Genomic DNA, 23,422 nt, shown 5'->3' with positions numbered 1-23,422 from the left:
ATTGTTCAAGTACGAGCTTGATTAACTGCCCGTGTCAACTGCTTATTAAAACAGTTTTGCGTACAGAATTCAGAATTTTTATGACTTCGTTCGAAATCCCTCGGTGTGTAATTTGAGATGCAGTGGCTGGTAGCGTTGCAGCTTGCCGCATTGCGTTTAAAGTTTATTTTGCCGTAAATGGCAGGAAGAAATTAAGTTCTTCCTGCTTGCAAATTATTCGTTCATTATTTTGACTTCTTATATAAGCGATGTTATGACTAAAAGTTAAACTCATAAACGTTAGGATTACTGGATGACGAATACAAGTATATTTATGCTTAACAAATGCCTTTCCTTGCCAGCCGTTCTTTCTACAATCATTCATTCAACTTTTGAATCAATGTTTGTACCAACTTAATCATTTTGGTAGCAAATAAAAGGTATTCTAAAGAGATTTTTTTGGTTTCTGAGATATAATTTTTCAGTAATAAAGGATTCATAATGCAATGGAGGCGCACGATATATTACTTTCAATAGAGGTTTGCTGTCAGATCATACCCTTCCTTTCCTTATTTCTTCTCGAAAGTACTCCCAATAAGAGTGATAATGCACTATGGGCAAAAACGAGAGAAAAAACGGACGCAATTAAGATACGGCAGGCTTATAAAATAAAGGTGATCTTATGTAAAATTTTCCGGAGAATCGCGTGGTGCCGACCCCTTTCCTGTTTATCATCGGGAAGTGCCCCATTTTGCTCATTTTACCCTATTTTTAATATTTTTGACCCTTATTGGATTGTTCCGAGCAAGGTTTCGAGAAAACAAAAGTTAAAAACAAAAAATAATTTTGCGTAAAAAAGTCCGCAGAATCGAATAGGGCTTATCTCATTTAGTTTAGAGTACATTAGGGGAATTCAACCAAAAAAATTAATGTGCTCTAAAATAAATGGGATAAGCCGATTCTGCGGACTTTTTTATACAAAACTAGCTGACCCGACAAACTTTGTATTGCCACAAATTAACCTGTGTTGTACATAAATCATGAATCTCGGATGATCTTTGTCACAATCTCGAGTTTTGCAAGCCCCCCAGTGGGCGGCGCTTCCGACGACGGGTCACCGGAAACACTCGCGACCGTCTCGTCCTGAATGATCTAGTGTTACTATAGATAGTTTTTGTGGTCTTGTATTGACTATTGTTTTATGGAAGAGTCTCGAATTTCTCGAGTTCGATTAGTTTTTGAGTTTCGCAAAAATTTCTGTTTTATTTGTATGAGAGTCCATATCCCCGTACCACAGGGGTGAGAGGTCTCTAACTATCGTAAAATAAATTCAAGACTCCAAAATCTCCCACATGCCAAATTTGGTTCCATTTGCTTGATTAGTTCTCAAGTTATAAGGAAATTTGAATTTCATTTGTATGGGAGCTCCCCTCATAAAAGGGGAAGGGGTCGTAATTCACCATAGAAAAAATTTCTGCCATCTAAAACTCCCACATGCCAAATTTGGTTCCATTTGATTGATTAGTTCTCGAGATAAGAGGAAATTTGCATTTCATTTGTATGGAAGCCCACCCTCTTAAAGGGGAGATGGGCCATAACTCGCTTTCTAAAGAAGAGAGGGGTCTCAATTCACCATAGAAAAAAATCTTGCGTCCAAAACCACTTACATGTCAAATTTGGTTCCATTTGCTTGATTAGTTCTCGAGTTATGAGGAAATTAGTTTTTCATTTGTATAGGAGCCCCCCCCCCCCCCTCTTAAAGTGGGGAAATCCATAGAAAATATTCTTGCCTACAAAAACACTCACATGATAAATTTGGTTCCATTTGCTTGATTAGTTCTAGAGTTATGAGGAAATTTTTATTTCGTCTGTATGAGAGCCCTCCCTCTTAAAAAGGTAAGGGGTCCTAATTCATCATAGAAAAAATGGTTGCCTCCAAAAACACTCACATGCCAAATATGGTTCCATTTGCTTGATTAGTTCTCGAATTATGAGGAAATTTGTATTTCATTTGTGTAGAAGCACCCCCTCTTAAAGTTGGGAGGGATCCTAATTCACCATAGAAAATATTTTTGCCTCCAGAAACCTCCACATGCCAAATTTGGTTCTATTTGCTTGATTAGTTCTCGAGTTATGAGGAAATTTGAATTTCATTTGTATAGAAGCCCCCCTCCTAAAGTGGGTAGGGGTTCCAAATCATAGAAAAAATTTTTGTCTCCAAAAACACCCACGTGCCAAATTTGGTTCCATTTGCTTGATTAGTTCTCGAGTTATGAGGAAATTTGTATTTCGTTTGTATAGGAGCCCCCCCTCTTAAAGTTGGGAGGGGTCCTAATTCACCATAGAAAATATTCTTGCCCTCGAAAACTTTCACATGCCAAATTTGGTTTCATTTGCTTGATTAGCTCTCGAGTTATGAGGAAATTTGTATTTCATTTGTATAGCAGCCCCCCCCCCCCTCCTAAGGTGAGGAGGGGTCTCAATTCATCATAGAAAAAATTGTTGTCTCAAAAAACACCCACGTGTCAAATTTGGTTCCATTTGCTTGATTAGTTCTCGAGTTATGAGGAAATTTGTATTTCGTTTGTATAGGAGCCCCCCCCTCTTAAAGTGGGGAGAGGTCCTTATTTACCATAGAAAATATTCTTGCCCTCGAAAACTTTCACATGCCAAATTTTGTTCCATTTGCTTGATTAGTTCTTCAGTTATGAGGAAATTTGTATTTCATGCGTATAGGATCCCCCCTCCTAAAACGGGGAGGGGTCCCAATTCATCATAGAAAAAATTTTTGTCTCCAAAAACACCCACATGCCAAATTTGGTTCCATTTGCTTAATTACTTCTCGAGTTATGAGGAAAATTGTGTTTCTTTGGTACAGGAGCCCCCCCTCTTAAAGTGGGGAGGGGTCCTAATTTACTATAGAAAATATTCTTGCCGTCGAAAACCTTCACATGCCAAATTTGGTTCCGTTTGCTTGATTAGTAGTCGAGTTATGCAGAAATTTGTGTTTCATTTGTATGTGAGCCCCCCCGCTTAGTGGGGGGAGGGGTTTCTAACCATCACTAAAACCTTTCCTGGCCCCAAAAAACCTCTACAGTAGTTTTCGATTCTATAAGGAACATACGGACAGACAGGCAGACAGACAGACAGAAATCCTTCTTTATAGGTATAGATTAGTAGATTTTTGCGGTTTGTTTTCTCACCCTCAAACCTTGCTTAGAATAATCCAATAAGGGTGAACAATGTTGAAAATAGGGGCAAATGTGCAAAATGGGGCACATCCCGATGACAAACAGGAAAGGGGTGGCTACCACGCGATTCTCCGGAAAATTTTACATAAGATCACCTATATTCTATAAGCCTGCAGGCCGTCCTGCAATTGCGTCCATTTTTTCTCTCGTTTTTGCCAATAGTGCAAAAATATAATTTTTTCGTTGACTCTAGAATTTACTACGATTTTTTAAACAATGCAAATTGCAAGAATGTTGAATTTTTTTTCACCAAATGTTGAGTTTTAAAAAATTCGTTTCGGCGGCACTGTTTATCAAAATTTTTAGTTTTTCTGGCAACATTGCACAACAGATTTTGACAGATGTGTATCAGCGGTGGAGTGAAGAGGACAAAACGAATGAAAAGCTAATGATTACCTTCTCTTTCGTTTCGTGTGTTGCTTCCCACAAGAGTAAAGAGTTGCACACATGGTTTTGAAGTGGTGAAAATAGAGGACACTGGTACAAAAAGGCATGTAATACATCCGAGAAGTGACGGGTTGAAATATACGTATTTTATTTATTCATTTTTACAGTAGTTAGAGGCTTTATTAAAGGAAGTTTTATATGGGTATCATTTCTAAGAGTCAAAACATTTAATGAAAAAAAAAATTTTTTTTGATGGAAACCCTCTATTGCAAAGAGACGGATTTTTCCGTCAAAGAATAGCTAGAACTAAGTATCCTTTTCCACAATTCATATCATTAATATCCGTTTCCTTGGAGCACATCAATACAAAAGTGTACCAAACGTCTGCCGCTTTCGTAGGTCGATTAAATAAGTTTTATCTATTAATTTACATTCAGGTGAAACATACTTCGAGATATTTGTAAACCTATGTAAATATAAACGACTGTGTTGAAAGTAGGACCAATATTGGCGTTTCCATATATAAAAGCAATGAGATAGTTGCGAGTTAAGCTTGTTGACTAAAATCCTATCACATGGTTTATAGAAATGAACATCCCTGAGTGTTATGTTATAATCATGTGTTGGTTGCTAGAATAATTTTATTTTGGTCCTTACTGTACATTTGCTGGAAGATTTAGTTTTCAACTAAGCTATTTGTTGATGTACAATCAACATGGGAAAAATCTGGTTCCAAGTATATTAAGGCGACGATAAAAACTTCCTACATTCGAATACAATATTTAAGTTGATTTTATAGGGTTGTTTTCAGTTTAGTTTTCTTCACTTACGTTTAGTGTTTCCAATTTACTTCTTCTTTCCTATGGTTCTTCCTCTTATCACTTCTCTCTTTTCTTTGCTGCAATTTTTTGCTACCTTTCGCATCTTTCTCTATCTTGCATTCTGAATTAATGGTTTTAAGCTATTTATTACAATCTTGCATGTTATTTTTAAAATTTCCTACCGGTACAAATTGCATACACAAGTTAGCTCGGTCAAGCATCAGCATTAGCATACTGCAATCATTGCATAACTACTTTTATTCAGCTTTGATTGAGTGTTAGCTTAATGCTTGTGTTAAGTAAGAAAAACGATGCAAGTTTTGGGGTTTACAGATATTTCTTTTTGTGCTCTACGAATACATCCATAAATGACATTGTATTTGTTGTATTACAGATATTACATCTTGCTTTAAAAACTACGAACTGATCAAAATTCACAAACTACAGGTGCGAATACTTTTTAAGTATGGATTAGTTCTTATAGGTTGTAGATTGTAAACTTTCCGAACAGTTAGCTTACGAGCAATGAATTAATTAAGAATCAACAAAATTATGGATCACTGCTTCCCCAGTACAAATATTGCTGAGCTAATGCCGCCGCCGGAAATGCTCCTCCGCCGCATTGATTACTCCAGTCATCCCAATCCAGCGTATAGATTGCCACTCCCCCGAGGGAATTGTCCAGCACATAGGTGTACTTTTGAATGAGTGTATCAGCCGTTTCGGTACTAATCCAATTAGTGCCTTCGGTGTAGAAGATGGAATGCGTTGCATCGTCCGTTGTATTCGAGTATCCGCTGTTCAACGAGCAAAACTCATACTGGGCCAAATAACCGATTTGTTTAGTGTTTCCGCCGGACACTCCAGGGCCACGGATCGGCGAACCCAGCGTGTTTCCGCTGGCGCTGGTTAGCGTGTAAGTTCGGGCGTACGACGCGACGACCAGGTTGATTTTATTTTTTCTCACTTTGGTCGACAGCCAGTCGGAGATGGATGAGTTCTGCAAGTTTTGCAATCAAACATGAGTGCCTGATTCGATTAGCATAGTTACTAGAGCATGGTTTTTCGTATCGGGTCGGGTTTGTACTATCAAGGTAAACACGATTCGTTCGACAGATCGTGCTGTCATTGAAAGATTTCAAATGATGTATTGGATGGCTAATAATCGTATTGTGTCCTCAAAAGGACGACTACTAAGCCACGAACGAAAAAATAAGCTGCACTGGGTACAAATAACAGTATGATTTTAGCGAATAGCTGATGCAGTTTTTGATGCGTTTGATAAAAACGCATTGTTCTATTAAAAAATAGTTCATAAGTGTGTATATTTTATAGGAAGTTTATCCAAAAACGGTTTTAAATTTGAAATTATACCAATTTTTGAGGATGTAAGATCAATTGCAAATGAGTTTTCTCCTTGTATTTAACCGGCCAATGGTAAGTCAAATGACCTAATAGGTCTCTTAGTGTTTTTTGCAGTTTGGTTATTTCTTACCACATTTAATATGAAAGTCCTGAGTAACGATTTAAGTTTTATCGCATCGTTGTAATTTTTTGACCTATTTAGATTATTACAAATGTTATAAGTGTGTGATCAAGCTAATATCGTTATAATGGATACATCAATTTTAATAAGCTTAACCTAATCCATACGGTGCTTTTAATGTACGTGGCGTTAATGCTCTTGTACAAGATATTAGATCTGTATCACCTGATTTAAAATTTTCAAACAGAAGTATTTATTTTCCGGCAACACTCCAGCAGAGAATTATTTCTATTCGATTTGGCTACAAGTTGCTGTTATATCTTTCAATACCAATTCGAGAGTTTTACTATGTGTTTACATACTTAGTCTGGTATGCAAATGCATGACGTCATTACAAATGTGACGCATAGTCGCTCTAATAATAATTGATGATCACAAATCAAAAACTTTATCAAAGAAGCCAAACATGAATACGTGCATCACCATGCATACTGCCCACATGACTAAGTTCTCGAAACAATGGGACTAATTATCAATGATTGAAACCTTATTCGCTGTGTTGGCATGTCTGGCATGACCGTGCACCATCCCGATCAGGAGGAGTTAACAAAATCATAACAAGTTTTGTTACCAATGGACAGTTTTCTACCAAGTTTTCTAACAACGGCTGTTATAAATTAGATAAGTAATAACAGCCGTTGTTAATTGTTATAAATGAGCGACGGGTAGTGGTTAAAATAACAAAAATTCTAACTGAATTTATTATAGTCAATATTTGATTCAGAACAGGCCTTGATATGGTTCTATCTAAATTGTAACACATTTTATTAAAAATTATTATTCAAAATTTCCAACTATTTCAAAAATATGACAGTAAATAAAAATATTTGAACAAATCCAATAAATGTTATGCGACGAAATTCATTTACTATTGAAAAAAACATATTAATTAGACTAATGTTTTTCAAATAACATATTTTATAATAAGGGTGATATTTAGCATGTTTAGTGGCGAAACCCATATTGCTCATTTATATCTAAACTAGCTGACCCGACAAACTTCGTATTGCCACAAATTAACCTGTGTTGTACAGAAATCATGAATCTCGGATGATCTTTGTCACAATCTCGTGTTTTGCAAGCCCCCCAGTGGGCGGCGCTTCCGACGGCGGGTCACCGGCAAAACTCGCGATCGTCTCGTCCTGAATGATCAAGTGTTACTATAGATAGTTTTTGTGGTCTTGTATTGACTAATGTTTTATGGAAGAGTCTCGAATTTCTCGAGTTCGATTAGTTTTTGAGTTTCGCAAAAATTTCTGTTTTATTTGTATGAGAGTCCATATCCCCCTACCATAGGGGTGAGAGGTCTCTAACTATCGTAAAATAAATTCAAGACTCCAAAATCTCCCACATGCCAAATTTGGTTCCATTTGCTTGATTAGTACTCAAGTTATAAGGAAATTTGAATTTCATTTGTATGGGAGCTCCCCTCTTAAAAGGGGAAGGGGTCGTAATTCACCATAGAAAAAATTTCTGCCATCTAAAACTCCCACATGCCAAATTTGGTTCCATTTCATTTGTATGGAAGCCCACCCTCTTAAAGGGGAGATGGGCCATAACTCGCTTTCTAAAGAAGAGAGGGGTCTCAATTCACCATTGAAAAAAATCTTGCGTCCAAAACCACTTAGATGTCAAATTTGGTTCCATTTGCTTGATTAGTTCTCGAGTTATGAGGAAATTTGTTTTTCATTTGTATAGGAGCCCCCCCCCCTCTTAAAGTGGGAAAATCCATAGAAAATATACCATAGAAAATATTTTTGCCTACAAAAACACCCACATGATAAATTTGGTTCCATTTGCTTGATTAGTTCTAGAGTTATGAGGAAATTTGTATTTCGTTTGCATGAGAGCCCCCCCTCTTAAAAAGGTAAGGGGTCCTAATTCATCATAGAAAAAATGGTTGCCTCCAAAAACACCCACATGCCAAATATGGTCCCATTTGCTTGATTAGTTCTCGAATTATGAGAAAATTTATTTTTCATTTGTGTAGAAGCATCCCCTCTTAAAGTTGGGAGGGGTCCTAATTCACCATAGAAAATATTTTTGCCTCCAGAAACCTCCACATGCCGAATTTGGTTCTATTTGCTTGATTAGTTCTCGAGTTATGAGGAAATTTGAATTTCATTTGTATAGGAGCCCCCCCTCCTAAAGTGGGTAGGGGTCCCAATTCATCATAGAAAAAAAATTTGTCTCCAAAAACACCCACGTGCCAAATTTGGTTCCATTTGCTTGATTAGTTCTCGAGTTCAGGGCTTGAAAAGGGATCGCAAGTTGAATGTGACTGCCGTGAATGCGAACTTTCCGCATTCAAACTCCGCTTTTTGAACGATCATTTGACTGTTTTTCTTATCCAGTCAATCTGCCGCTTGTGCTGCTGCCGTCTTACAATTCATGCGGCATCTCAGCAAAAGCAAACAGTCAATCTCCCGTTTTGCTTTGCGCTTTGAGAATATAAACTGCAAACTGACTGGAAGCATACGGTGACGTATTTTTTCGTTTCTCTTTTTGTCTCCAAATCGGCTGCTCACAGTAATAGTTTGTCACCCGGACGTCGGCCCGACGCAAACGAAATATTCGTTTGTATTGGACGGAGTCCGACCGACTTCTCTATGCACATGTAGTGGTTGTTTTTTTGTAGTATTGAATCATACGATTGTGCGGTCGCTTTTCGTTAGCGTGGTGATTGCCAGTCATTTGACTGTTTTGCAGTCATTCGCTGCTCCAAACGGTAAAGGCAACTTGATCGAAACGAAAATGTCTAAAAGTTTTAGAACGCGTTCATTCTGTTGCGTGCATTCGGCGTTTGACTGAGCAAACTGCCAGTTGTGTTATGCATAGCGTTCGTATTCCACCTCTAAACGGACGGTGTGAACTTGAATGCGCGTTGGTGTGACTGCGGTAGAAAAAAAGGATCGGTCGAAGCCCTGCTCGAGTTATGAGGAAATTTGTATTTCGTTTGTATAGGAGCCCCCCTCTTAAAGTTGGGAGGGGTCTTAATTCACCATAGAAAATATTTTTGCCCTCGAAAACTTTCACATGCCAAATTTGGTTTCATTTGCTTGATTAGCTCTCGAGTTATGAGGAAATTTGTATTTCATTTGTATAGGAGCCCCCCCCCTCCTAAAGTGAGGAGCGGTCCCAGTTCATCATTGAAAAAAATTTTGTCTCCAAAAACACCCACGTGTCAAATTTGGTTCCATTTGCTTGATTAGTTCTCGAGTTATGAGGAAATTTGTATTTCGTTTGTATAGGAGCCCTCCCTCTTAAAGTGGGGAGGGGTTCTAATTCACCATAGAAAATATTCATGCCCTAGAAAACTTTCACATGCCAAATTTGGTTCCATTTGCTTGATTAATTCTCGAGTTATGAGGAAATTTGCATTTCATTTGTATAGGAGCCCCCCCTCCCAAAGTGAGGAGGGGTCCCAGTTCATCATAGAAAAAATTTTTGTCTCCAAAAACACCCACGTGTCAAATTTGGTTCCATTTGCTTGATTAGTTCTCGAGTTATGAGGAAATTTGTATTTCGTTTGTATAGGAGCCCCCTCTCTTAAAGTGGGGAGGGGTCCTTACTTACCATAGAAAATATTCTTGCCCTCGAAAACTTTCACATGCCAAATTTTGTTCCATTTGCTTGATTAGTTCTTCAGTTATGAAGAAATTTGTATTTCATGTGTATAGGATCCCCCCCTCCTAAAACGGGGAGGGGTCCCAACTCATCATAGAAAAAAATTTTGTCTCCAAAAACACCCTCACGCCAAATTTGGTTCCATTTGCTTAATTACTTCTCGAGTTATGAGGAAAATTGTGTTTCTTTGGGGTCCTAATTTACTATAGAAAATATTCTTGCCCTCGAAAACCTTCACATGCCAAAATTGGTTCCATTTGCTTGATTAGTTCTCGAGTTATGAGGAAATTTGTATGGAAGCCCCCCCTTTTAAAGAGGAGAGGAGTTATAATTCCCCTTATAAAGAGGGGAGGGGTCTCAATTTACCATAGAATAAATTCTTGTCACCGAAAACACCCACATGCCAAATTTTGTTCTATTTGCTTGGTTAGTTGTCGAGTTATGCAGAAATTTGTGTTTCATTTGTATGGGAGCCCCCCCTCTTAGTGGAGGGAGGGGTTTCTAACCATCACTAAAACCTTTCCTGGCTCCAAAAAACCCCTACATGCATATTTTCATGCCGATTGGTTCAGTAGTATTCGATTCTATAAGGAACATACAGACAGACAGACAGAAATCCTTCTTTATAGGTATAGATGAGGCACAACTATCAGAATCTGTTACAATTTTTTTTTGTTATTGCTTCTTGATCAATTTGTTACCAATTTGTAACAGAATAAATATCATAATGTGTTATAAAACTGATATAACCTTGTTACCTCCTGATCGGGATGTTCAACTATTCGGTACACTTCCAGTGTTCGACAGCAATTGATTTTGTGTTAATACAATCTAATGAAATACAATAGGTCCGCAAACAAAAGACAGACAGTTTTGGGCTGTGCCTAGCAGTCACTGCCGCCGAAAGTTCATAGCTGCAGACTAGTAGAATAAAATGGGAAACAAAAGGACCATACAACATGGTTTTCGCTAACCTAATTCCTTGTCTAGTGCTTTTGTAAAATTAAATGATATGATAACTAGGGAGTCAAAACCGGAAAATTTAGCTTAATTCATTGTTCTACGCCACTAGGACCTGCGAATATAAAGCCAATTCAGGAATTTATGGAGCAATCGAATACTAAAATTATAGAAATTACACTTTTAAAAATAATTAGAGGACTTATGAGCTTAAAAAGCCTATTCCACAAAATAATAAAGCAAATGAATTCTAGCTAGGATTTATAAACTATTCAAATATGGTTGTGAATACTTTTGATTGTCTTTAAAATCTCCGGAACATATCCGAAAATTGGAACATTGGGTTTCAGGTTTAAAAGCAGCTATCAAATAGAAAAGAAAGAACACTCAGCTTTTCAACATACAGGCTCAGATACTCACCACACTGACGGGATTTGCCGTATTAGAAAACAATGGAGCCAAATTTGATGTTTTGGTTTCAACCACTTCAGTGAAATTGAATGCAAATATATTTATCATATCAGCATATCTGAAAAACAAAACAAAAACGTACAGTATAATGCAACAAATTCGACCACATGCACACGATGCTATATTTCGGAATTAGCGGGAAGCTTCGCCAGACTTGTTTGCAACACAAGGTGACTGAGTTGAAGTATTAAGTACCGTCATCCGGGGCGAGACTGTGCCAAAAAAACATATGTTTTTGATCTTTAGCTCAGTATACACACAATTTAGGAACTAAGTTGATTTCAAACCTGTCAATATATACTAAATTGTTCAATTAACAACTACCGTAGAGATGGTTTAGTTACAATGAAACCAAATTTTACTGGAAGTGCATGAACTTTGGCACAATCTCACCCTTTCTACGGGGTGACATTGTGCCAAAAACATAAAGTTAAGCTAAAAACCTAAACAGTGAACATTAGCATGTTTATAAACAATACACATAAATATCAGTATAAAGTAATTCATATGGGGCTGTCCATGAACTAAGTGGACTATTAGGGGCACGGGGTCGGCCAAAAACAACGCAGCATACAAAAAGTATGAACGAAAATAACCCGGGGAGGTCTGAAATTACTAAATATGAGTTTGCAGTCAATGGACAGCCTTTATATAGCCAGTAGTGTTTCTAGGGTTAACAAGGGGGAGATATATGAAGGGGTGTTTCCTAAGGGGGTATACCTATTTGATCATTTAACAAAAGTAGCCATTACTTCGTTCGAGAACCCGCGGCCCCAGAACATGTGGCCTATCCCCCCCCCTCCCCCCTCCTTAAAACTGGCAGTTTATACACGGTATAATATATTCGTCTTATATTAGAGTGTTTATTCAAAGCATCTGAAATTTCCTGAGAAAAAGTAAAAATTAGTTTAAATTATTGACCAAACCTATGATGCTGTTTGCTTCAAAATGGATGATGTAATCTAATCTGTCAAAACATTGTGCTCAATAGTAAAGGATGTGAGTGTACTGGTGTATACTGACGTATTTTTGTTGTATATGTGAAATCCACAAATTGGATCGATCATTATGGCTTGGCACAATTTCACCCCCGTGAAGCTCGAAACGTACAAAGTTTCGAAAAATAAAATTTTCGTAATCAAAACTTATCCAACGCATAATAACTTTTCAATACACTGTAAATGATTAGTTTATATACCTTCAAAATAGCAAGTTGATGCGATTTCTTGTTTGGGTTGGTTTATGGGGGACATTTTTTACAAGCGTTATTTCCAAGTATTTTTGATCGCGAACTTTGAAACCCTGTCTAGGCTAAATAGTTTGCTAATATTATCTGTGTTCCATTCTAAGTTATGAATAAATATGTTATTTTCATCATCATCTTGAATTTAGGTCACCATTTCTATAGATATAATAAATTTTCACAAATAAACATTTTTGGTTTTTGGCACAATCTCACCCCCGTGGCACAATCTCACCCCGGATGGCGGTACCAATAATTCACAGTGGTCCAGGATGATTCATTCATAGTGGAAACTTCATTCTCCTGTGAAGCTTTATAAGATAGCTTGGCAGCAACCATGAAAGAAATATTGCCTAAATATAAACGACCATTCTAGGGAATTCATCCGAAATGAAAAATTTCAAAACTATTAGACTCATTCCTTATTTTCAAATTCCAACATAAAACAAAATGATGGACATTCAAACATAAAGTCAAATATATAATATAAAATATAATTGCCGTCCTATCCAACACAAATTATTAAAAATATCAGCATTTTTATGACACACAATGCAAAACTAGTTATTCCCTAATATTTTAGTTTATTGTCTATCATACGCGATCAATCAAAGTGAACTGAGATCTATTTAAATGCTTTATATCATTAAAGAAGTCCTACCAGCCAAATTTACTACCTTTTTTCGTGCGACGAAGAGGAAAATGTCGATTAATCGTTTTAATTTCCGTCATTCATAAATGAAAATAGCTCACGCAAGGCATTGTCGTTATTCTACAGCCAGGAAAACTTGCCTGACCTGCAGAAATTTTGCAGAATACACAAATACACAAATACACAAATACATGCGCGTTAGCTTCGTAAGCATTGTTGTGATTTTTAGTTCGGACGATGAAAAATTTTGATGGACGGATTTTAAAACGGTACGACGAATTTAAGAAATAATGTCAGTTGCGTAATTTCAATAATATGCTTTAATAATCGCTTTTCAGTGATTTCAAAGTTCACGGATCGGAAGGTAAGTGTGTTTTAGTCAAATCAGCACAAGAACTTTTGGAGTATTCATTAAACCATCCAACAAATGATGAAAATTAGAATGGCTTTACTTACTGCGACGGGAATTAGAAATATACCCTAATTTTATTTAGCTTTAGAACCAAGTTTGAAACCAAACCAAAGTTTTTGCAGTAATCCTATATTTGTATGTCAATGATCGACTTGAATGAAACCTCGCAGAATCTTAGTTTGATTCTAGATTCTTTGTTCCACGAAATCTGCTAGATTCGTACTTTAAAGTTGTTTAAAGTTGTTTTTATTTACTCATATATGAATCTATTCGCGGTCATGGCGTAAACTATTTGGGAAAGGGACGAACTGTCTGATGCTAAGAATGATTAATTGGATAAACTGGAAATTTTCGATTTAGACTAAAAATATATTGGGTTGTGTGATGGTAGGTAAGGCTCGCACCCATGTTCTTTCGGTTGGTACCCAATTGTTGTACTCGCTAAATTACTGCCGCCCCTTAGGTAGTCTAATCAGAGCCGTAGCGTGACACTGTGGTGCCCTTGACGAAAATTTTAAAACCACCAAGCAGATTCTGAAGCTGCACTAATTTCTGGTGCACATTTTTCTAAGATCTTGTTCCAAATTTTGAAATAAATATTGGAACAGATTTAGACTAGATTTTGGACCAAAGTTTTTTGATCAACCAAACAGATTTTGAAACAGGTTTTGAATCAGATTCCCGACCATATTTTAGACCCGGACAGATTTGGGCTAGATTGGTGACCAAATTCTAAACCACAATTTTGATCAGATTTTTGACTAGGCTTCGTATCAGATTTTGGATTAGATTTTGGGCCCAGACTCTAGACCTGATCTGGACCACATTCTGGATCTGCGTCAGATTCTAGACCACGTTTTTATCAGATTTGGACCAGATTTAAAATAAGATTTTGGACCACATTTCTTATCAGATTATGGACCTCCACAAGATCTGCATGAGATTGTAGATCAGAATTGGACCAGATTGTGGAGCACATTTTTGGTTCATCTTTCTTGCTCGGCCGGAGCATAATAGAAGGCATACTCTCAAAGTCACGGGCAAATCGATTCAATATCTATCTTTGCCAAAGCAAACCAATGCCTTGAAGCCGTAGCGGGACGTTGTTGCGCCCTTGACGAAGATGCGATTTAACACCCCCTCGTTTCTTAAATCTGTGTTCCTTGCAAGATTTTAAGCCACCAAATTGGTGAATTGGTGAATCCAGAATTGCACTAAATTCTGGATTACATTTTTATCAGATTTTGTTCCAAATTTTATATTTTTGTGGAACAGATTTGGACTAGATTCTGGACCACATTTTTGACCAGATCTTGAGCCAGATTTTAGATCTGGAGTACATTTTGGGCCACAATTTTTTTATCAGGTTATAAACCACTACCCAAATTTTGGATCAGGTTTTAAACCAGATTGCGAACCGCAGTTTTTTATCAACTATTGTTTCAGATTTTGGAACAGATTTGGACTAAATTTCAAACCATATTTTTTATCAGGTTTTGAATCAGACTGTGGATTAGATGTTGGACCCATATTCTAGACCTGATCTAGGCCACATTCTGGAACAGAATCAGATTCTGTACCAATTTTTAAAAAGACTACATTTTGATCAGCTTCTGGACCAAAGTCAGTCAAAGTCTGGATCTGAACAAGATCTATGATATGATAGAATCTGATCTAGATTAAATGTTAGACCACGTATTTCGGGTAATATTTTGGACAACATTTTTGATCAAATTTTGGACCACATTCTAGACCTGGATACCAAATTGTAAACCTTGCCCTGATGCTGGACCACATTTTTTATCAGGTTTTGGACCAGATTTTACATCAAATTTGGGTCCAGATTCTGGAACTGGACCGGTTTTTGATCAGATTCTAAACCGCCAACCAGGTTTTGGAACAGGTTTTGAACCTCATTCTAGACCTAGACTAAAATTTTGTTTCAGCCTTTGTAACAAATATTGGAGCAGATTTGAACTACATTCAGAATCAGATTTTGGATTACATTTTTTATTAGATTTTGGCCATAATTTTCACTAGGTTCTGAACCTGAACCAGATGTTAGATCTTCACCAGATTTTGGGCTAGATTTTAGATCACATTTTTATCAAATTTATTCTTGTTTACGGCCGTATCCTGCATTCGTACGAATAGTTTGCTTCGAACGAATCGGGGAGCACAATTCTCATATTCGAATGAACAAAAGCTTAGCTTAGCTTAGACTGATTGCACATATCAATGGTTGCACTCAGTGATTGATCCGAATCAGTGAAATTGCACAATGAATCAAACGAATGGGGCTGGGAGTGACCGGTCATTCTCACTGTGCAAAATTCAGTGACTCAATATATGAAGGATCAATAACTGCGCCGGCCACGTCCTTGCAATCAGGTGGGATTGGGGGAGGAGTGTTAGTATAATCTTTGTTGTTTTAGGGACCGTGTTAACCTCTGCATCCCCGCGAAGATTACAGGAAGGAGTTGAATTTTGTTAGTAAGGTAGGGTTCTTTGGATCGGGATTCACCTTGATAAGTGATGTGATCGTTTTTTTTTATTTTTTTATTTTTAGGATATTGTGTATTTTTGTATTTTTTTCCTATAGTGTTATTCTTATATTCGCTATTTATTAAGCCGTCTGTTTCAGTAAGCCTGTTTAAGATAATTTAGTTATGTAAACCGATTTATGTTTGGAAATATTTTAAACCAACAGTTGAAATATTGTTGGGCCATTGTGCCGATACATATTGTCACTATTAGTAGCAAGTTGAACTCCAAACAGCCGGCCGAAGGGAGTTTTGCGATCTAGTCATATACGCGAATACGATTTATTATTATTAAAGTAGTTGATCCAATAGCCGTGGCAGCACCAACAGTTGCGCCACCACTCAGTGCCAATGCACATTCTCCCCACCGTAGCATCCTAAACAAAACAACCACGCTCATTACACAAAACAAGTTCCCAGTAGTATTGGTAATCAAACAACACCATCCAAAACCAAAGCGTTACTTGCTAAAACCAGGGGGGATCTATTGCTGTCAAATCCCATACATGTGTGCGTTACCGCAGATGGTGTTTGGTCCATGACGTTTGTATTGTCATGGACCAAACGACGTGTGATTGATTTCAAGCCAGGGGACTCGCAACTCTATTTTTGTCTGCTGCAGTTGACAGAAACTCAAACCCAATCACGCAGCGCAATTGTCGTTTGTATTGTTTTGATCCCGATAATGCAATTTTAACTGATTTTTAGCGTAAATAAAACAAACTAAGAAACTTTTCGGAAGCTACATATGCAGGCAAGAGCAGCAAATCGGTGAGAAAAAAAGTAGCAAGAGCGGCATTGAAAATAATGGTCACCTGCCTGCCCCTTCACATGTGAGTTTCACAATTCCTTACCGATAGATCCCCCCTGGCTAAAACGCCGATTTTCCAAAATACAACACAACTACAGGCACAGCTGAGGCGCACAACTACAAGGGCTCACTTCCATAGCTGCACTACAACGCCCTTCACCCAGCAAAGTATATGGAAATAGAGGTTATTTAAAAATTGCATAGGTAAAATAGTAAAACTGATTTTCAAGACCGTCAGCAGCCTATCAAATGCCTTTGACGAAGTTGCAGAATGAAGTGGCCCTAACAAGATGAAAAGGAGCATGTCAAACTAGAGCATTCTTTTTGAGGCATTCTACCAAACTATTCCTTTTTATGAATTCATCCTCTCATTAAGCAAACTACACAACCAGACTATCCATAAAATGCCACATATTCGAAAATTTGTGGAAAACTGCTATGAATATTATACACCTAAATTAGTCAAAAGAAAATAATTATGCTATTGAACCATAAAACGCCGCAAAATCGATCAATTTCCAGGATCAATAAGATCGATCGCAGAACAGTCACAAGCGTAAATGTAAATGTTCATAAAAGTGAAAACAATATTGTTAATGATTACGGGTTATAGTCAGCATATAAAATTGTATCTTTTTTAACAGGCTGGATGTTTTTTACCAGAGTATAACCGAAGGAAAGCAAAAAAATAACGTGCAAAATCTAGCAACAGCATTAACAATTAGCACAACGTCACGTGCGTAAGGCAAATGTCATCGAGCTCAATACTTATCCCTACTGCTATATTTGCTATGCTCAAGTCACTTGTGGGAGTTAATAGAAGCTATCTTCATTTCATTTCTGTATACTGCCGCCGATGTCCGTCTTCTCCAAGCATTATTCACTCCTTACCGTGCACACACTATCATTATTTTAATTTCAAATTAAATACAGGAGAAAAAGAGAGAAAAAACGCCAGGTCGAAGCACCGCCGTTAATTCAATTGTTCTCAAAATTAGAGCACTTGTTCACACCACTACAGATACTGAGAATGAAAGAGCATCGCACAATAGGGCTTTTGCTACACACACATGCAAGACATCTGTTGGGCACACAATGCATATTTTCCTATTCGATGCAGCAAAAACGTGCTGGATAAAATTATCATTTTTTCTAAAATTATTCATCATTTTAAAGCAACTAATAGTCAAAATAACCGACAGATGTTCCCTGAAATATATGTTGACTTTTGGTAACCAGGGTTTCGGTCAATTCGCGTTAAATCGGTGTCTCAAATATACTGTTTTTTGAAGCAGTATACGGCATAGGCCAAGTTGAAAGTAACGGAATATAAAATTGGTTTTAGCATAATAAATTGCTTTCCTAGCCGAAAGCAACTACTGGCTATTGATATTTGTTTAGTTTTATCCCGCTAACATAGGTCATAGTTACATTTTTGATCATTGCTACCGCGTCTTAGCTTATTTGTTGAAAATAACTTTTTTATTTAGTAAACAGATATATTACCTTGCCATATGTATGAAGCAATTTGTAATTTCTGTTTTAAATAGAGAAAATAAATCATTTAAAAAATTTTGCTCTTCCCAGCCCGTGTGTTTTATATGGAGCTGTCACTTGTGCCTGCCCAACAGATCTCCAATACATATGCACTCTGCAAACACCCTATTTTGCAATTGGAATTACTCTCTATCACTTAGCTATATCACATGCTGTATAGGTATTTGTGCAGAATAAAACTGTACTAGCGTCGGATAAATCACTGAAGCCCTGCTATTAACTTCACAATTTGAGCTAAAAAACACCACTTTTCTGCCAAACTCCATTGCTCTGTACCACGATTCCACTTTTATTTCAGTTTAAGACAGCTTTTACGCAAAGCAAAACCGATTTTAAACCACTTTTTTCTCTCATATTCGAATGAACAAAAGGAAGAGGAACTCGAACGTTCGAATTGATTTGAATGAAAACAAAAATACGAATCAACTTAACTTTCGACTATAAACCACATTTTTGATCACATTTTAAACCCGCAAGCAGATGTTGGATCAGATTTTGAACTAGATTCCGAAGCTTGTTTTTGGACCATGTTTTGGGCCACTTTTTTTCAAGTTTTGGATCAGATTCTAGATTCTAGTCGTATACGAGTAAATAAACAGAAAAAAAGAACGAGTGTTTGTGCTTAGGGGCACGAAAAATGGAGGCAGTGAGCGGACATGCAGGCAGTGAGCGGATAGGACACTACTCCGGACAACTTAGTCCAAAGGATGTGTTCTAATTCGGACGTCTGGGGAGCGGTCAATGCGGCTGCTACCCAGATTGTACTACAAAACCACTGGAAAGCCGATCAACGGCGAGTAAATAGCCTAACTACCTTAGTCCAGTAGTTATCTAAGAGAGTGCGTTAAGCACAATAGCCCCTCCCTGAAGTAATACCGATAAGGTGGTCCCAGGGGGGATTGAGGCTGGAGACTCGAGTAGGGTTTTAGTGGGTCTGGGTCCTCACGCCCCATTAGGGGGGTCGGGATACCAAACCCCACTCCCTGAGTTGTCTTCTCAGGTGTCTGATAGTACCGTATCTTCTAAGGTGCTGAGCAGATTTCCCTACTCGTTCTAAAAAAAGGGGGCACAAAAGAGGGGCGCACGTAGGACTATGAATGCAGGTTCAATTCGATAAAGCTTAACATTTTGCAAGTGTTTGTCACGCAAATTATTTAACTGTATTGTACTAAATGCTCTGAAACATTCCCATAAATGGAATACAAGAAAAATACAAGTTTACAATAATAATGTAATACAAGTTTAAGTTTCCTGAATGTCCGAGTTCTGTATATCAGTCTTATCGGTTTCTTAGAGCTTGCAGTTCCACTAAGAGTTTCATCATTCTTGCAGTATGTGGATAACAATCGGGCGAAAGTGAGCGATTCACCCTATTATAACTGATCACTTTCAAGACATCAAATTAGAATAGGATTATCGCGGTCTTAAGAAATTTTGCTAGGACGAGAGGACTTGATCACTTTTTCTGGCGTACTTCCCAAGCACAGATATCAAATCTGTATAAGTCCGAACGTCGTATCGTAAAGAATCTTCGACCTGTTGGAACGAACAGGCTTTGTCACTTTTTTTTCCAAAAATATAGTTATCGAAATCACAGTAAACAGATGGTATATTTAACTGTCGTCCATGATAGTGACGCAAGGCGATCTCAAAGAAAATATATGGGGACATTTACCCTTGAAATTCTTCGTTGATTTTCACTTATTCGTAATTGAAAATAGAATAGAATAGAATCGAATATAAACCATATAATTGCTGCCTGTATTGAGTCGATCGGTATCCCAGCCATGAAAATCCATTCATATTTGGCAGAGCTATTAGCGTTCAAAATCTTTCATATTTTCGTGACGCTAACTAGAATCTAAATTAAGGAATGACACCCTGCAGTAAGACGTAGTACTACGTTAAAACACAGCCGATGGTAATCACGAGACTTGCCGGAGCGACTGTCGGCAACGCACTGCTTGTTTCTATCACACTGGCCTTCTAAATAATAGTCCATCTTCTCGACGGTAGAAGCAAAGGGTAGTCATACAATAATAATATCGGTGCATAGGAGTGTGCGATGCGTACATGGAACTGGCAGGTCTAGGTCCGAGGCAGATGTGCATGTCTCCTTTGAGCCTTCCTCTTTCATGTATTTGGTATTCGACGCATTCATTTTTAGCCCAATCTTCCTATACTCTGCTTTCAGTCTGGCGTAGGTTGCCTCCGCCATCGCAAAGTTGTTGGCTATGATATCAACATCATCTGCGAAACTTAGGGGTTGGCTAATTTGGCTAAAAATAGTGCCTCGTGTTTCGATGTCCGTTCGTCGGAACACCCCCTCAATAGCATGCAGGATAAGTCGTCACCTTGTCTCAATCCTCGCCGCGTCTCAAAGGGACTCTAGATGCACACGAAACACATCACTTGATTCAATGTAGTTCTGATCAGTCGCGTCAGTTTGTCCGTATTCGTGCATTATCTGCCATAGCGGGTCTCGAACGACTGTATCATATGTTGCTTTGAAGGCTCTATAGAGATGTGATGCGTGATCCGCAAGATCCGTCGGATCGTAAAAATTTACGCAGTGACGTGAGCTCCCATGAAGCCCACCTGATAATTTCTTACGACACCTTCGTCTAACGATGATAGCCGGCGTAACAAGACTTAGGACCCAACAAACATTTTTGTTGAATAACAGCTTATCATCCGGTAATTGGCTATACAATGGTTGAATAAGCTACTATTCAAAAAAATGTATGTTGGGGAGTGTATCTTGAAGGCGACATTTACCAGCCTTTTTTTTGTAGACGGATTAAACAACTACTTCCATCCATTCTTCCGGTAGCTCTTCCTTCTCCTAAATCTTGAAAATAACCCAGTGTAGTGCCGTTAGAGTTAGAGAAGCACAGGCAATGTATGACCATGTGGTAAATGTGGATTATTGTATCATCATCTTATGTGATTTTCGCTCTTTCGCCTTCACGTTTTGTCGCACCTTGAGGAATGAAATGAAACGCTTATGGTTCATTATTTTCTTCTCCTGTTTGCCCATTTCCTTTTGTTGGAAAGACTATCGTTATGCAAAATTAGTGAAGTTCTGATAAAACACAGCCGAATAAAATTGATATAACTAAGTAAGTAAGTGTAAGTGTAAGTGTCTGCCAAGGTAACAAAATATTGGACTAGATAAGTGTGCCGTAATTGCTCAAATATTCTTATGCAGGTAAGTAGGAAAGACTCGTTTATCTACATTTAATAAACAAATATTGTACAAATATGCATTAATGAATAGTTGCTGACTGCATTTACAATTACTTACAAGCTCAAAGTCGTGCTGTCATATGCTGCTGTGAATACGCTTTTATTCGGTGAGACAGAAATAGCCAACAGTTTATTGATCATGTTTAGCCTGGCTCGTAGTCGTATAATAAATTTTTGAAAATTGGCCTGTAAACAGTTAAATAACATTAAATATTTAAAATGTTCAAGTAATAAAAATGAAAAACGACCTTGTCCGCTGCTTTACCTCCTCGGCTAGCCGGGTAGCGCCAGTCGATGTCGATGCCATCGAAGTTGTAACGATTTAGAAACAAAGCGATATTATTGATGACAGTATCCGAGTAAGAACCGATAGCCTGCAAAATTAATTATTCGTCATGAAGCACGCTGGAGGCTATGATTGAAAGAAATTTCACAATGCATATTGTGAAACTCAAAATTTTACTGCTGAAAAAGTTGCGCTACTTTCGTAAACACCCCCGAGCAAGACCATAAGTTTTGTGTTAGTTGATCGTAGATTCTGGAATTCATAGAAGCCGGCTGCAACGAAATATATAATCGTGATTATTTAATATAAATTTAGAGTGGAAATTATGATTAGAAACTTGGCCTGTTTGACAAAAGTTCGCTGCAGATGTTTTTACCACAGAGAAATAAAACTTCGAACTCACCCTGTATTTTTTTTTTAATTTTCTAATTTTATAATTGCACTCCTCCATCGAAAGGTTTTAGAAACATCCTTTATGTTTTCCAGTCAATAGGGATTTTATGCCTGATAGTCTTTTGTTTTAATTATTGTTTCTTTTTGTTATAAAAAGATTAAAAATTTTATTGAAAAGTGTGACTTATCCTGCTTCATAGAGGGTTTTGCAAAATCGCAAGTTGTCCTTCTTAAATGGGTATGGCTTATTCGATCATCACGCTATCATTTTGATCAGACAATTAAAAAGTTAACAAATAACTGTTATGCAGCGTAAAACATCTTACCAGCAAACATAAGAAAAATTTTACAATCAAAAGAGTTCTAAGCTTGGATTGTATTTTAAAGTTAAGGATGCACGTTTCACTTACTGGTTTGATCAAAATTACGCAACAATCTTAACTCTCCCTTTGAAGTTAAGCCAAGACCAATGTAAGTATAATGAGTACAATTGGCAGCAACAAGCGCGTCTGGAACTAGCGGGCTACTAAGTGTTGCAGCGGTGCTGTCATAATAACAATAAATATCTGCAATGAAGTTAATTAAATAGAAAAGGACAATTTAATCTATTTACATTGATGTAAAGACCACTGGTGGAACTAGCTTTCATTTATAGCGTGGAGTGAAGCCTTGGTATTTTTTCAACGTTGATTTTCCTTAACATATTTAAGCAAATCCAAATATATTCATTGTGTTCAGATAGATAGAACGAATGAAGTTAGGACAGTTTCATAAACATAACTTCGAAAACCCAGAAATCGTGAGACTTATTTGTACCTTGATGCTAATCAAAGCTACACTCAAGTTTGCCAATATATAGTTTTTTTTTCAGTTTAAAAAATATATAGGTAGCCAATCCTTTTGGTGGATTGCCCTCCTCTAGTTCCACCAATGGTGAAGATAAGAAACTACAATTATCACAATTCAATACTTACTATGAGCTAGACTTAATTTGACAAAACTTGCAAACAGTATTGCAAAGTATACTTTTATCATTGTTGCTGATAGCTTGGAAGTTTCAAATATCTTCAGTGAACTAAACTTAACGGAAGACAAGACCGAACTGAAGAAGTGAACTGAATCTGAGACAAATGGTATGCGGAATGTGTACACAAATTGGATCTTTTGGGATGCTGTTTACACAATTGGTTGATAAAAAAGCAGCGAGTGTACAAGTATAAAGCCAACAAAATTG

General features: G+C 37.4%; 1 protein-coding gene across 1 annotated transcript; it reads right to left on the bottom strand.

Annotated features, from left to right (window-relative positions):
* Positions 1-4,988: 4,988 nt before the first annotated feature.
* On the bottom strand, positions 4,989-23,223 carry LOC128736230 (probable chitinase 10). Its single transcript, XM_053830710.1, has 7 exons — positions 23,163-23,223; positions 22,599-22,754; positions 21,973-22,067; positions 21,758-21,883; positions 21,568-21,695; positions 10,992-11,100; positions 4,989-5,438 (listed from the first exon to the last, which is right to left on the bottom strand). The coding sequence occupies exons 1-7, from the start codon at positions 23,221-23,223 to the stop codon at positions 4,989-4,991; spliced, it is 1,125 nt and encodes a 374-aa protein (XP_053686685.1).
* Between the last annotated feature and the right edge of the window lie 199 nt (positions 23,224-23,422).

This window comes from Sabethes cyaneus, chromosome 2 (genome assembly GCF_943734655.1).
Source record: "Sabethes cyaneus chromosome 2, idSabCyanKW18_F2, whole genome shotgun sequence".
NCBI lineage: Eukaryota > Metazoa > Arthropoda > Insecta > Diptera > Culicidae > Sabethes > Sabethes cyaneus.
Note: the sequence above shows the minus strand (reverse complement) of the source record. Positions and strands in the feature narration are given on the sequence as shown.

Coding starts and splice junctions, on each gene's coding strand:
- LOC128736230 (XM_053830710.1), bottom strand. CDS start 23,223: ATGATAAAAGTATACTTTGCAATACTGTTTGCAAGTTTTGTCAAATTA. Junction 22,755..23,162: donor CAAATTAAGTCTAGCTCATA/GTAAGTATTGAA, acceptor ACTTCATTGCAG/ATATTTATTGTTATTATGAC. Junction 21,884..21,972: donor GTAGCGCAACTTTTTCAGCA/GTAAAATTTTGA, acceptor TTAATTTTGCAG/GCTATCGGTTCTTACTCGGA.